This window comes from Botryllus schlosseri, chromosome 8, assembly GCF_051294905.1.
Source record: "Botryllus schlosseri isolate E-star chromosome 8, Bs_hap1, whole genome shotgun sequence".
Taxonomy (NCBI): domain Eukaryota; kingdom Metazoa; phylum Chordata; class Ascidiacea; order Stolidobranchia; family Styelidae; genus Botryllus; species Botryllus schlosseri.
In genome coordinates, this window is record NC_137243.1 from 16,298,883 (window position 1) to 16,314,672 (window position 15,790).

Here is a 15,790-nt window from a genome sequence, read left to right on the forward strand (position 1 = left end):
CCACCTGAAATTATCGCTTGCCACTTTATATTATCTTCTTTTACTTTCATTCAGTGTGCAAGTGCAATTGTGCATGCCTCCTCTTTACATCGCCCAGGCCCAGGTGGGTGTCTGATCTTAAGACTACTCCTAGTCGTTTCGGCATCTTCCTATCATTCATTGTATTGCAGTCTTGTGATGTTTTGAAGTGATGAAATTTTATGAATAAACTTGAACTTGAACTCCGGCGAAGCATGACTAGCGACACGCTGCAACGCAGAGCTCACTGGAGTTTTCAATCATCGTATGATCATAGTGTCCTATATGGTGTCGACCAGAGATGAGCATGGATTAGGATTAAGTTTTCAAAAAACAGGATTTGTGAAATTTTGTCGGATTTGGATTAAACATTTTTTTCAGAACGGATTAGGATTTGGATTGGATTTACCTATTTTCTGGGAGATTGAAATGTCGTGTGGCGAATGGCGACAAACTTTATTCAGATCAGTTATTAATGTACTTATGGTTACTAAGTTATCTTGAATCAAGTGAATCGTTGGTGGTGAAAGAAAATTTTCGAATCCCTCCATTGCATATATTAGTATTTTTTTCTGAATTTCCAGTTGGAATCGGATTAGGATTGGACATGGACTTGAATAAGAAAAAGTTATGGATTAGGATTTGAATTTGGATTTGAAGGTTCTGATTTGGATTGGATTAGGACATAGAAAATTCAAATCCGCTCATCTCTGGTGTCGACACAAGCAAATCTCACGGCTCAGTGAAATTGTATCACGTCACAATTTCCATTTGGCTACAGGCAATTTGACGGTCATTTTTGACCAGCTTGCCGAGCATTAAATTTGGTAAAACGGGTATCAATCGAAAGCTGACTCTCCACTGATGACGAAAATATAAATTTTATTCCGCTCGTGGCCCTGGAACTCCCACAATCAGCCTCAAATTTTGCATTGTTATGGAGATTGGCATTGGGACGCAACAATGCTGTCTGGCGAAACGAGAGATTGGCATTGGGACGCAACAATGCTGTCTGGCGAAGCGAGAGAGTAACGAGAGAGTAACTCTCTCGTTTCGCCAGACAGCATTGTTGCGTTTCAATGCCAATCTCCATAACAATGCAAAATTCGAGGCTGATTGTGGGAGTTCCAGGGCCACGAGCGGAATAAAATTTATATTTTCGTCATCAGTGCAGAGTCAGCTTTCGATTGATACCCGTTTTACCAAATTTAATGCTCGGCAAGCTGGTCAAAAATGACCGTCAAATTGCCTGTAGCCAAATGGAAATTGTGACGTGATACAATGTCACTGAGCCGTGAGATTTGCTTGTGTCGACACCATATAGGACACTATGGTATAATCATCGGTTGTGACGCTAATGGATTTCTCAGATTCATTAGACCTGGTGTGAGAGGCCATAGTAGCCGATCACTATATATTACAATACTAAAACTAACAACAACAACAACAACAACAACCAATCAACCAACCAACCTATAATGCGCTTACAAAATCATTGCTGTTAGCAAACTACTTGACCGAGTAGAAGCACATAACAGCCAGGGATATCTAGAACAGAGTTGATAAGCAGCAATCCACTGCGGTCGTGATCTTTCAAGTATAGCTTAACCAATCAAGAGCCGTGATTTCGTGATTACTTAAGCTTACCATATTTTGGAAATCTAAAAAGAGGACACTTTTTCAGAAATTTGCAACGTGCAAAACCGGGGTAGAATTCTCAAAAACCGGTGAATGAAAGGTCATCATTTCGCTCAGAGCTAAAATCACCGTTTTTCACTCCGAAATACCCGCCGGAGCGTCACTTCTGTGCTAATTTGCGGCATATCACTCGCAATTTGCTCTAAATCTGACCTAAATTTTCAAAAAAGAGGACAAAAGGGCGTCCTCCGAGGACACTTTCAAAAAAGTCAAAAAAGAGGACAAATCCTCTTAAAAGAGGACGTATGGTAAGCCTATAGTGATTACTAGTCTTCTCACCGTTCTATGGGCGAGATAGCGCAGTGGTTACGATAAGCTCCTCTTCCCCAGCGTCGCTGTTCTTGCGGCGACAAAAAAGCACAGAAAAATACCCGATGAAAGGGCGCACTCACTAAGAAGGAAAGCGCAAGAAAGAGCCGTGGAATTGAGACTAATATCGAAAAAGGAACTGTGAGAGCGGACATTGAAATAACCTGGTTGCTATCCAAGACCGCGAAATAAGAATATCCGTCGAGGGTCATGATATGAATTAATGAATATGTTTATTCGTCTAACAGCAAAAGCGCATCATGATGATCACTGCAGAGTGTGAAATCCGTCTCTGCACAACGCATTCCATGCAATTAGTGGGAAGGGTGGAACACGACGCACTGCAAGGATGAATCACCAGCGACTCTACACTACATGAAGCGTGATAACCTGAATTGTCAATTTATTAGTTCATAAATGAGCTTGAGCCAGGAACATATATCTAGAATTATATCAGAACAATCAAGCAGATTATACGAAATAAATCGGCTAGTGATGAACTGTAATACAAACTTTATAAACATGGCTTTCCTCCGCAAGTGATTATATCTTGGTTCACAGTAAAACTGGTTAAAATACTTATGCAATTAATATTCTTATAAAATGTAGTATAATATAGTATGTGGTGTAATTGCTGTGCATTGAATCGGGCAGCGTACGAGTGATTGCGCATTTCGTACATAACTGCAGTTGTGAAATGTGCGGTCAGCGGTCAATATAGTAGCTAGGCCGTCAGTGGGTTGGCTACGATGCGTTGGTGAATATCCAGAAACAAAGGCACGTAGGTTACGAAGTCAAGGAAGGATAACCCATCGTTGTCTCTTGTCAACTTCTTCACCATCTGGAAAGCATGGGCATACCACGAAAATCAATACACAATAAGAACTTCGAATTTATCTGCTTCCTTATCAATCGTTTCAACACTACGCAGCAGTTGCCTTCCAAACCTACACCGTCCGCATTTGCTTTTAGAGCCCCCTATCGTTCATTTTTATAGCCAGCGCCCCCAATCGGCCATGTTATGGCCAGCGCCCCCTTCACGCTCGCGAACGCCCCTAGCGGGGAGCTGGCGCCCACTTTGGGAACCACTGCACCATACTGATGACAAACACACACTCTCTCACTACTAATAAACGGTGATCAGATAGGAAATTTAGGGAGTAGTCGAATAGCATGTAGCATATACTTGCACTCTTTCTTAAACATTTGTTCGACCCAAGCGGCTGAGCTAATTAGTAGAAATATTTTTGATTTTGTCAAGTGGGATGCAGAGTTTGGTTATATTTTGCATCGATTTTACAAAACGTTGTCACTTACAAAACCAGACGATGTATTTACTCTTTCATAATATCATGGTATAATTCCAAAAATTGCACCAATTTATGACTACATCAGTATAGTTCTGTGTTGGTCGTGATTTGGTTGACATTTTCTTCCTCTAATGCAGTGTTTCTTAACCTTGTCGCCAGCGCCCCCAAGGGGCGATTTGGATTTTTTAAGGGGGCGGAAACGCTCAGGGGGCGATATAGGGGCGCTGGGCTCAGGGGGCGGTATGGGGACGCTGAAGAAAAATGGCGTTGCAGTAGAGGGTGCAGTAGACACATATGATTATATAGCAGAACAACAGTACCATGTATCTATTCGATAAAATCTGTCAGATCACGAAAGTTTTCGTCGCGCTAGTCGCGAAATATATGCCGACGACGTTTCTAACATGTTTCCATATATGCAGTGGTTTATTATAATTCATATAAACTTAGTTGAGCGTACTTTTAGATCGCCAATTCCCCGTTAAAATACTCCCATCACGCAACCTAGGGTTATTTTCCACAAATTGTTTCGAACTAGGTATTTTATCCCGCAGCGAATAGCGTGTCGAAATCGAAGAAAGAGGCACTGTACCACTTTTAAGAGTGAGAGCCCTTTGTACATCAAATATGCTTTGAAGCTTTTTGGTCAAAATGAGGACCTAAATATATTTGTATTTGAGAGCTACAAAATCACCAGAATATTTCTTCGTCGTAGCATAAAGGATGATACTGCATGTTTAGTGTTGTGACCCGCACAAGGCCTTACATGAACATTATATAATACGGGTTGTTTTGGTTTGAATACATTCATGTTAAAGTTAATCTGCCAGATGTTATGAGCCCGTACCCGATGGTTGGTAGCGTTAATTATCCGAGTGGTCCTCGGGCGCGATTCAAGCTATTTCCAATAGTGAAGTCCCAACCCGAAAAGACCGATCGACCCATTGCTTTTACTATCGTCATTAATTTTTTTTTTGCCAGACCCAGGTAATTTTTGAAAGGGGGCGCTGTCGGAAAAAAAGGACGACTTGACTTGACTCCGCGCTTCAGAGCTGCAGATCGAATCGTGACTCGGAGCCAACTTTTCGAGTCAATTTCAAGTCATCAAGTAAACGGTGTCGATTAAATCTCTATTTCTTGTTTATTTTCGGATTATTCGCGATACGCCGGTGTGACTCGTGAGAGCAACCAGTCATTCAATGACTGTAACTTTCACTGATCTTCCAGTGAAATAAATAAATTGACCGAAAACGAAATGATCACAGCTTACAGTTATGTTCTAGCAGTAGAATAATCTAATAGCAACGCATCCCCGTTTCTTAAACGGATCAGTGCTTACATAGCGCAGTGCCCACCTTAACCAACCATATTAATCGGACGAATATAGCTCATGCGTTTATATTCGCACGGATGTGTAAATGGGTAGTGTATTGTACCATATCAATTTGTTTCAACTTCTTGGCGCTTCGTATTTGGTCCTCTATTTTAGCTCACGTACTTTATTAGCAGCTCTACCTGTGCGTGAGCGAGACAACGCCTTTTTGCATGTATATTTAACTTTATACTCGTTATTTGATTCAAGATATATGACCATTCAATCTCTTTCACACACCTAGCAAAATGTAATGACTTGGAATCATCACTCATACTTCGAAAATACAATTTGACTTGAATTGTGACTTGACTCGTGAATTGACTTGACTTGACTCGACTTCACTCGAGTCACCTCCAAAAAAACGAGTGACTTGACTTGACTCTAGTCACCTTCGAAAATCGATTGACTTGACTTGACTCGAGTCAAAATTTGCAATGATTCGAGATGACTCGTAGGTATAGGGTGATATTTACAGCCCAGATCGACCGTAGCGATATGATTGGGTTGCTTTACGTCGAAGATTTTGACGTGAATTTCTGCATCGAAACGGTTTCGTCACCAGGGATATCTATATATCCAGGTTCGGTACTCTCGTCGTTTCAATCGTTGCATCCACAGTGAATGGAGCCACAAGCCACAATTTCACAACGGGTTTTATTACCCCCATAGCGTTTGCGTCACTTGTACAAAACCCTATGTCAATGATACAATAAATGTTTTATCAGGTCGTAAACCAAATGAGCAACATACAGATCTTACATCAAGACAAGCGAACGGCTGGTGATGCATTATATCGACTATATAATATTCGTTCTCCGGAGTACGACGTTATCTTTTATTCTTTTTTATTCGGTGTGCATGCCTCTCATATTTATTATTTTCTAAACATCTGTAGGCCAAGGTGAGTTTTGATTGAAAGACTATTTCAAGTCGTTTCGACTCCTTCCTATCTTCTTATTGCATGACATTCTGGTGGTGTCTTGAACATACGAAATTCCTAATAAACTGAAGTGTATAACAATATGAATGATACTGCTTGCTTCGATGAACAAGGAATGTGAACATGTGAGCTGGTATACTTGCGATGTGCGATGTGTTTTTGTTCCGTTACTTAATATAATTACCTGGTAGTACTGCGGCGATGCGTATCCGCTCGACCGAAGTTCCGATTGCAAGCATTCAATATTCGAACCAAGCAGATTATCATATATCTCCTGTTGATGAAGATACACAAACATAGCATTTGTTTCGATTTGAGCGCTTGGTGAAAGTATATATCCATTTCGCCTTACTTTGCACTTATCGATCTTGACCGAAAGCGCTTGCGCGTCCTTCGTTCGTCGTAGCTGTCTCACCAAAGGCTGTATTGACTTGGCGCTTTCACTCAGGGCCGCAAGTATACAAAACACCCGGAAATTCACGCCATTATGCGGTCGCAAAAAATCCAATGCCTGTAAATGACGCGAGATGAGAAAATTACACACCCCAAATGCAGATTTAACAGTGCCTTGAGCAATATGTGGTATGAATAGTTTGCTAATGGAGTAGTGAGTGTGCTTTATGATAACTGCCAATACTGCAGGATCACTATTTTAAATATATATACCTGTATATATACTTAACGATGTGTTTCCATTCAATGACTTAATCGGTCAATATGCTGTAGGGCCTAACCAGTTGTAGAGTTGATGCAGGGGGTGTCTGCGAAAATTTAGGGAAGTTATTAATGCTGTTCCGCATCTTTGGTAGGGCCAATTGGTATTAGTTTTCCTTCGTTACATGCTGTTATTTCTTGTGCTCCCTTCAGGATTGTCGGTATAGTGGAAAGATATTGGATTCGTCCAAACCAGGTTTGTAACCAAGTCACATGTTCCGAGTCACAAGTCAATCTCACTTTTATAGTTTTGACTCGAGTCAAGTCGAGTCATTTTCAATTCACTACCGAGCCAAGTCCGAGTCCAAGTCACGGAGCGGAGTGTCGAGTCTGACTCATAGTGTTTTGACTCGAGTCCGAGTCCAAGTCATTTTGTTGACTGTTCATTTCCGAGTTAATGTCCTGTGAAACCCACTTTTTACAACTCTGCTCGGTGATATGGAATGGTTCGCATCCATAATATACTAATTTTTCTCACTTTTAACAGTTTCTGGTAGGGTTTTCAAGTACCAGTACTGATAGACGCAAATAATAACGGTGTGATAACTTTACTATTCTTCGAAATTACAATAAAATGCCTGTCTTGGTATACCCAGTCTCGAGTCATATGACTTGGTCCAAGTCATGCGCAATGACCCGAGTACAAGTCGAGTCAATACACAAATTGACTCGAGTCGAGTCGAGTCATTTTCCGTTTTCAAGAAAATGACTCGTGTCACGTCGAGTCATCAAAAAATCGCGACTCGAGTCATTACAACCCTGATCCAAACGTAGGCCTATGCAAGAAACAAATTTCCTTCGTGACGAGGAGAACACAATTACAAATGGGTATTTCTATATGGGGCGCATCATTTTCCTCTGCTGTTCGCATCTGTACTGTGGGGCTCAGATTACAATGGACACTACTATATTAGAATCGCAAATCAACTCGCATTGAGCCGCGCGTAGTGCGAAGAAAATCACAAGAATAATTAAAACCGCTCAATAATCAAAAACTCGGTAGTCAAACCCTATAGTTTTCACTGGGTCACAAAAACAAAAATCTATCGCATTCCACATTTAACTACATATTTATTAGACTAAAAACTATACTATATGTATCATTTGTGTGTCTGGGAACGCCGGTAAAAAACATTGATATGGTATGCTGTGTTTTAGCTAGTTGCGTTTTTTTAAGGTCGTTAGTTCTAGTTCTAGTTGTGAATTTTGAAAATTGAATAATTCTAGTTCTAGTTCTATAGTTGCGAGTCATAGAAAAGGAGTAGTTTTACTTTTAGTTATAGTTGTTTATTTTGGAAATCCAGTAGTTTGTAAGTCCGGCGCAAAGTCGTAGCATTGCGTGATCAAATATCATCATTGCCATGTGCGTAGATAATGGGAAATAGTGTCGTATTGCGAAAAATAACATTTTACTAACGGTCCACACCGTGCCTCATAAGTTAGCAAATCGAAAAGTATTTCAAATTCTTGGCTGAGACTCGGGTACCTCTTATTTAAGGACTACATTACCAAAAGTGAGGAATTATTGGGTGTCTTTCACCCCATGTAAACAGACATTTCGCTCACCGGCGGTAGTCAGAAAAAACTCGAACTCTTACCTCAAATATCGCAGCGCTGTCCCGTCTGGATATCTGACCATTCACATCTCTGAGTGCCTCTGGAACGTCGTCAATATCTATCACAGGATCATCCGTAGGATGCAGAGCCTACAGTAAATCGTGTACGCTTCAGGTTCATACCATTACAGGTCTTTCTTGCTGCCACAGGCAAGCCACACAATGTAGAGAAAATCAATAAACTGCCCAATATATTTTGCACAGAAAATGTTCTCTACTTCACCTTATCGTGAAATCATTTTCATAGTAATGAATCATGAAAAAAAGATGCGTTTACGCCTGCACACCATCGAATTAAAGTAAGAAATTGACACCATATACCATACGGTAATCACAAATTCATTCTTGTAGTAGCCTACTATTTTCTCGTTCGGTAGCCTATGCAATATTTTCGTTACCGCCTGGACCCCCAAGAAGTACGCAGGACAAGTAGCGAAGCATAATTATCGACTGGAACGATGGATTACATATAGTTTATTATACTGGAAATTTTGCCCTTCGCGGTCTGCGGGTCTCTGCTTACCCTTGCCGTCATGCTTGCAGTCTCGGCTCACCCTGGTATTTATATATAGAAATATGAGCATAACATGATATCATTCATAATTTAAAGAAATATTGACTGATGGCATATCGTATTGGTAATATGTAGCTGTAGGCCTACTAAACATGTATCGAATGATAGCAACCAATCTGTTCATTGTATAGCATTGGGAACTAATGTGAACAAAATTCCAAGTATATATTTAGGGTGAATCTACACCGATCCAGAATGGAAGGACTCGTGCCTGAATTTTAGTAGTGACGCACAATTTGCACTCTCCAATACTACGGTTTTGTAATCGATTCAGTCGACTAAAAGACAATAATGCCGGAATTAGGAGGTTTGAGTAATATGCATAGCGCAATATTAAGTAATGCGCAGAGCAAATTATATCATGCATCATGCAGTGAGGTGTGGTGAGGTTCATGATTGGGAAGGCAGACTCCCTTTTGGAATCAGCATCGTTTGATTCAGCTGACGACTCGTTTCTAATCGCAATATCGCTCTTCACAACAAGGCTATGGAGTCGGTAAATTTTACCACCAATTCAAACTCCGACTCTGACTCCACACATTTTCCATATACCGACTCCGACTCCCGAGTCTTTAAACGTACCGACTCTGGCTCCGGCTCCGACTCCGACTCCTGAGTCGAACCTACTGACTCCGACTCCGACCCCAACCCCGACTCCAACAGTATTACCAATTTACTTCGAAAATTATATGCCACAGTGACGGGTATATGATTATCATATAACCATTAAACATATGCAAACATGTGATTAACGACGGCATGCAAAACTGTTTCATTGTGGCTCAGCTCGAATTATTATCTAAGCAATTAACATGAAAGAATGCCTTTCTATCATATTTTATAAGTTCTTATAACATGGACTCTCTAATATCCTAATATGTATGAATCATTCAAACAGGACATATATATAATCCTGTACAATAAAATGTAGATATAACAATCGAAGTGTAGCTCTTGTGTATGAGTCAGCAACTAATACAGAGATGTAACTTACTAATTTTCCCATTACACACTATACTGATTACAAGTACACACAGTCTCACTACTAATAGACGTTGGTCATTTAGGAAGTAGTCAAATAGCATATGTATAATCTGCGTGCACTTAGCCAAACATTCAAGGACAATAGGACTTGCAGTCTTTCTTAATCATTTGTTCGACCCAAGCAGTTAATTGGAAACGCCATTTTTGTCAACATTTGAGGAAATATTTATTCCATTTCTTAAAGCATAGCTGCCAAACATTCTTCTTTTGCTTCTTGTAACTGGGATTATAATAGACTGCAAGAAACTGTGCAACATTTGCATATTTGAGTGTATGTCTCATAAGTACTGAAGTCATTGTCATGTGTCGTTGGATCCACTGGGTGAGAAGAGGTGAATCGTTGTAGCAAAAACGATCATAACTATTTTTCTGAGAATGCAGAGATTTCTGAATATTTTCGGGGTAGGTAACGCTTGAACCGAAATATGACCTAAAGATGTATGTTGTTGTCGATTGACGGTTCTTGTGGGTCCAGAGAGCATTTTATATCTTTCAGCCCATCGATCAGACATCTCCCCTAACCATTTGTGTCACAAGAACAATTTCACATATACCTGGAATAGCTCGCTTTGCTGTCGGACGAAATTCTGCCTCCTCGCCCGTTCTGCCTGTTTCGTTTCCTTTTCTGTTTGAGCCAACGTTCTTTGCATCTCCAACCGGACTGTAAATAGGAATTTGGGGTTTATCTGATCATCCTGGTCCATGAAGTATTTGGCCGGAAAAATCACTAGGGCATCGTTTTCAGTAATGACGTGACGCCTCGGATTCATTTTGACACAATATGTTCGGCTCGTCTGATTTTTTTCATGGACACGGTGGAGAGGGTCAATAAGCGTACCTTCCGTACGTTTTAGTCTGTGTGTATTCAGGATATATCGCGAGTAGTTGTCAAGTTAACGCGATGACAATCTAAAGGATTTTTGTGGATATATACATTACCAAATCGCTCTTCTACCAGTAAACCGATTTATATAATAAAATTTAGGTAGCAATAAAGATTTTATTATAGCAACACAGCAATCATTTACATGCGTTTCATATCGTATTTTTCCCGAGTTACATATTTTCCTAATTGTGGATAGCCTACTCATTTGCCACACACGCCAATGATATGAAAATTCAGTGGAAGAAAATTCATTATATTCAAGCTTGAATTTAGATCCAGACAATTATAATGTAGTAATGCTTCTTAATTTGTTTATACACTGACTAGCAGGAGCGACTCGCTTCGCAATGACAATGTATATATTGGGCAACTGTCAATGTTTCCTGGTAACCTCGTGATCGCGAGTCGTCAGCATATATTCGCTTCCTACGGGCGAGATAGCTACTATTGAGCATTTGTTTATCTTCCCTTGGCTCTGCGTGATATATTATTAGAATCATAATGTCACTGCAATCGCCTTTTTAAGTCATGACTTACCTCGCAACTTGTCAGAACGAGATTGAAGTCTCGCTAGTTTTTCTTCGAGCGACCGTAGAGTAGAATGGTTGAATTGAATCACTGGATCGTTCTCAATAGTTTTCTTTGTTTTCTTATCGAGGATACTCATAATTTCCGTATCGTCGAGATCTGCAAATGAAGTCAAGAAGTCGTGATTCTGGGGAATGGGATCAGATTGTTGCTTTTACGGCTTTTGATTGCGGGCGGATATTTCGAAGGCAATTTGTCGGTTCATGACGTCGAATTTCGTGAAGTCAACACTGATTAAGGAGAGAGAGAGAATCGCATCTCTCGGTCTAATTGCTATCCCTGAAGCGATTTTTTTACCTAACAACCGGAAGATTACGATCTAAAAAATCAAAATTTTGGCATTTTGTTACCTTAAAAAGCTTCATTTTGACCAAATTTTGATCTAACGTATGCAAATTAGGTGTTTCCCACATAATGTCAGAATTGAAGTACTTATCGTCGTCTCTGGTTGGAACTGTCTGCCCTTATAAAGTAGTTTGGCCTGCAAAAAAACTTTTTTGACTCAAAAACTGACAAGTTTTACATGGAAAAACTTTATTTTAACGAAATCTGGCCCTGCAAAGGATTCCAGTAGTTACATCACTCGTGGTGGTAGTAATAATAATAAAAAATCGTTGTAGTACAACGAAAGATACTTTCTTACATTCTCGGGTAGAAAGTGTCTGTCCTTACTAAGTAGCTTGCCAAGAATGGAGAAAGAACATTCAACAGCAGCAGTTGTTGGCTGACATAACACTCAAGTTTGTGCATACACTGCTGGTGACACACCGTGTTGCTTCATCCTGACAATGGTGTCTACGTCACAATATTTCATCATGCTCTCATGATATAAAAACAGGGCCGGCCAACCCGTGGCCCGCGGGCCACATGTGGCCCGCGAGACGGTTTTGAGTGGCCCGCGAGGTAATTTCCGAGATTTCTAATATCATCAAATATGGATTGCACCGCAACACTTGATATGTGATGACTAAAATATCTGTTCCGACGCATTGACGGATCCATCAGCCAGTCACATAATGGTATATCTTCGTACACTACAATACAGCAGAATAATTTGCGATAGATATATCAAAGGTTAAAATTGTCTACAAGCTTAGCGCAATATAATGTCAGTCGATTTCTTGTTTTTATTATTGTTGCCCTTTTGTGAAAATGGAAGAACACCTAATTTATCAGATTGAGTCTAACTATATTCGCGATTACGAGACAAAGTGTCGTTCAACATATGCGACCTTGCGTTTGCGCTCGCAGTAAGACCGTCGACTCTGAAACCTAGGCACGAAATGATTGACGATGTTGGTCTCAGCTTTTGATATCGATATGTCCATGCGCCATGGCGATAGCCCAGTCATCGCAAACTTAGCCCAGCGATACAGTCAAGTGACAATATTATTAACCAATGAACTTTAAAAAAATTTCGCGCTTCGCGCGGATAGTGGTCCGCGCAAAAGTTCGTCAATCGAATGTGGCCCTTTGGCCGAAAAGGTTGGCCAGCCCTGTATAAGAACCATGCAATGTCCACGCAGTCTTGTTTCAGTTAGGATATTGCGGGTCGTTGAGCATAACACCATATCAACCTAATTGCATTATTTGAATGTTTATGATTCACAATGAGCAGACAAGGGCCGTCTACAACGGTAGGCCTATAAAGTAGGCTACAAGCTGTAACATTTCCAATGATAATTTCACCGACTGTGCCAATGTCTGCGATACAAACGAAATGCAGGTTGCAAATTTTTTTTGACTTTGTAAACAACTTTGTCACTTTTTGACCTAACGCTACAATTTTGACAAAATTTTAGTTATCACACCAACGCACACTCTGATTTATCTATGACACAGAGATTTGTTTTTTGAACAGCAAGTCAAAACGAAAGAAAAAACGAAAGTAGGGTAATTGTTTGCGATAGATTCTGGCGACAACTAGCCCGTGTCTCCTCACGCTTCCTCCTCGCGATTACAATAAATTAAAGTGATGAATACAATAGTCAGCTATGCTCGGGATGGATAATACGAGATATACATTTGGGCTGCGTCATGTTTTGGGGATTTCAGAATGATGAGTGATTTTTAATTGTTGACATGTTCGTAGTGATCTGAGCAATGAGCAGCATTCAAATGATTACCTTGCAGAGGAAGTTCACGCCGTCTAGGACTTGTTCTTCTCGCATCCACTATCCGTGGCCTACTCAGTGCAGAAGGTAGTGGCGTTATTTCCGACTGTTCTTCGAAACCGACCCTCGCCGATTGATTGTAGTGATATTGAGAGTTCACTAGTAGTGAATCCATTTCCGTCTCTGTGCTGTCCAAGGTCTGCTGCGTTCTCATCAAGGTACCGCTCGTTCGACTGGTAGCCGCTCTTCGTCTAGGTTTACGGTAAACTCGGAGAAGGTTTGGGTTCTTTAATACCAGTTCCCTTGCAGCCAGCACTCGAGAGCGCTCCAAGCCTCCTGAATGTGAAAAAATGTACCATCGCTTATCGTTGAGGGTGTATAATAGCTCGTGGGAATCAAGGCAATTCTAACCTAACCTGTTCGTACGCACTAATTCATAGACTCATACAACTCGGACCAGACGTGGTCAGTAAAAACGTCATGGCTTCGAAATCAAGTTACCAAAAAGGGTGTATGTTATTTTCATCCTATATTTGGATTGTTTGATTTTGGTTGTGTTCCGACTTGTATGGACTGGACATTTCAGCAGTCCAATTTAGTACCTTCACACCAGGCGGATACATAAATGTACTTTTCAAAATTATTCTTGGGTGATTACAAAACCTCTTATTCTTTACTTTTACTTGAATTAGTTTTGGCGTGCCATAATCATTGATAAATTAGCACCGTAACTTGTACTCGTGAAATAGCGATATGATGATTAAGTCCAGGAGAGGCCAGGGTATATATAGTCTTGAAGACTGCCATGTTGATGCAATGGCGCAAATTTTTCCACTATGACAATGATATGGAGCAGTTTTCGAAACGAATCAAATTATAAGTAGGAATAGAGTGGTTCGAAAAGTGTTCAATCTGTACATGTCCGAATATTCGGAAATGTTGCATGAAATAAACAGGTGCAGCCAGTCAACCAAAGCAGTCATTTACTCGAATAATCAAGAAAAGGGGAATTACTCTTACTGACCACGTCTTGAATTCAGCGACACTACTTTTTGTTTACAAATCCAAACAACTAACTAAATACAGGTTTGTAGTGATTTCGAGAAGTTTTTTTTATACATAACGGGATTATTTACTCGAAGAACAAACATATGTGATAGCTCTAACGTGCCATAAATGTAATTCTTTCACCGACCTCTTGCAGCCTTTATTTCATATTCTAATTCTTCGATGCTTTGCGACAAGTTGTCCCACAAAAACTCGCACTTTTTAAGCTCTTCGTAGGCCGGTCCGACGTCATCATCTGAGATAAGAAAATTGAAAGTCGCACCGTCGTTTACTGCTATATAGTCGTTTTGCGCATCGTTAGATCATTTTCGGTAGAATTTGTAATTAAAATTGATCTCAATGAATTAAATATATCCTTATACTGCATACTTAACATTGTGAGCATGTTGAAAACATGATTTGGCATTAACCTCTGCGATTAAAATATTCAATAACGGCAGATTACAATACAACGCCGAATGGCGTTTAGTATACGTTGTCCACAGACAGACAATTTTTCACTTCTCATGGTTCATTTTACATTTGTGCTGTGCGCAATATTAAAGCATTGTGCATCGCGCTATGTTATATCGGTGCGGATTTATGCTCCACAAGCAAAACTAATTGTCCCTTCCAAAGATTCGCCATGAAATTAAATAAAGTAGCTAAACTGTAGAAAATCAAGGCATAAACGTATGAAACTCGCGAACATAAGGCGATTGACCCTCATCAATTGATGTATCAGGGCTCTTTAGTATTCATTATACAGCATTCGGAGGCGGACTTGGACTCGTTGCTGCCAATTTTGGGACTGAAAATATGCAAGTTCCATTTGGACAGTCAAATCGTTCATAATGAGTCGTCCAAAATAGATTAGGGGTCATGCTATGATTGCTGTCATTATTATATATATTATAATAGTAGGCTAATGAAAACGGAGAATGGTGGGAGTTAGCAATTATTTATCTCAAGTGGCCAAATCACAAGCGGAAACTATTGTGGTGGGCCGAGTCAAAAGTTTAAACTATAATCTGCGGCATATTGATTTCATTTCCGGAAAGGATTGAATGACATTGTTTGCACGTGCTGCTAAATGGATATTAATTCGGGATACCATATGTCCCATTTTATGAGAATTTGTCCTCTTTTTTCGATAAAACTAAAATGTCCTCCGAGGACATCAAAATGTCTCTTTTTTGGCGATCCCTCCTCTCTTATTGTTTTGAGTGTTAGGCAAATATACAGACACGACTAAAAATGGTTAGTTCGTCACTGTCCGCGGAAATTCGAATTTAAGGTACGGTACGGAAAATTGACCTTTCTTTTAACGGCAATATAACAGGCTTTTACTCACAATGCAAATCTCTTGCAGCCTCCACTCTTTGCGCTTTGATCGATCTCTCCTGCTCCCGCATCTCCATCAGCATGATGTGCTTGTCGAATATATGTCGATACCTCGGTAAGCGATCTTCCCTGCAACAATGCGCGTTTAACGCACTTTATATTAAATTTGATTTTAACCGGCTCACGCAATCTCTCATGGATTTTTCGAAAGAT

General features: G+C 40.2%; 1 protein-coding gene across 4 annotated transcripts in view; it reads right to left on the minus strand.

Annotated features, from left to right (window-relative positions):
• Window positions 1–2,241: 2,241 nt before the first annotated feature.
• The window catches only part of LOC145445086 (uncharacterized), a 96,546-nt gene continuing 82,997 nt past the window's right edge, over window positions 2,242–15,790 (minus strand). For all 4 annotated transcript variants that reach the window (XM_080323206.1, XM_080323207.1, XM_080323205.1 and 1 more), the window contains 9 exons: window positions 15,588–15,706; window positions 14,382–14,489; window positions 13,199–13,522; window positions 11,022–11,171; window positions 10,153–10,259; window positions 7,963–8,070; window positions 6,003–6,161; window positions 5,835–5,924; window positions 2,242–2,866 (listed from right to left, as the gene is read on the minus strand). In XM_080323206.1, coding sequence (XP_080179332.1) covers window positions 2,750–2,866; window positions 5,835–5,924; window positions 6,003–6,161; window positions 7,963–8,070; window positions 10,153–10,259; window positions 11,022–11,171; window positions 13,199–13,522; window positions 14,382–14,489; window positions 15,588–15,706 — 1,282 coding nt within the window. In that variant the 3' untranslated portion in view covers window positions 2,242–2,749. The remainder of the gene's footprint in view (window positions 2,867–5,834; window positions 5,925–6,002; window positions 6,162–7,962; window positions 8,071–10,152; window positions 10,260–11,021; window positions 11,172–13,198; window positions 13,523–14,381; window positions 14,490–15,587; window positions 15,707–15,790) is intronic.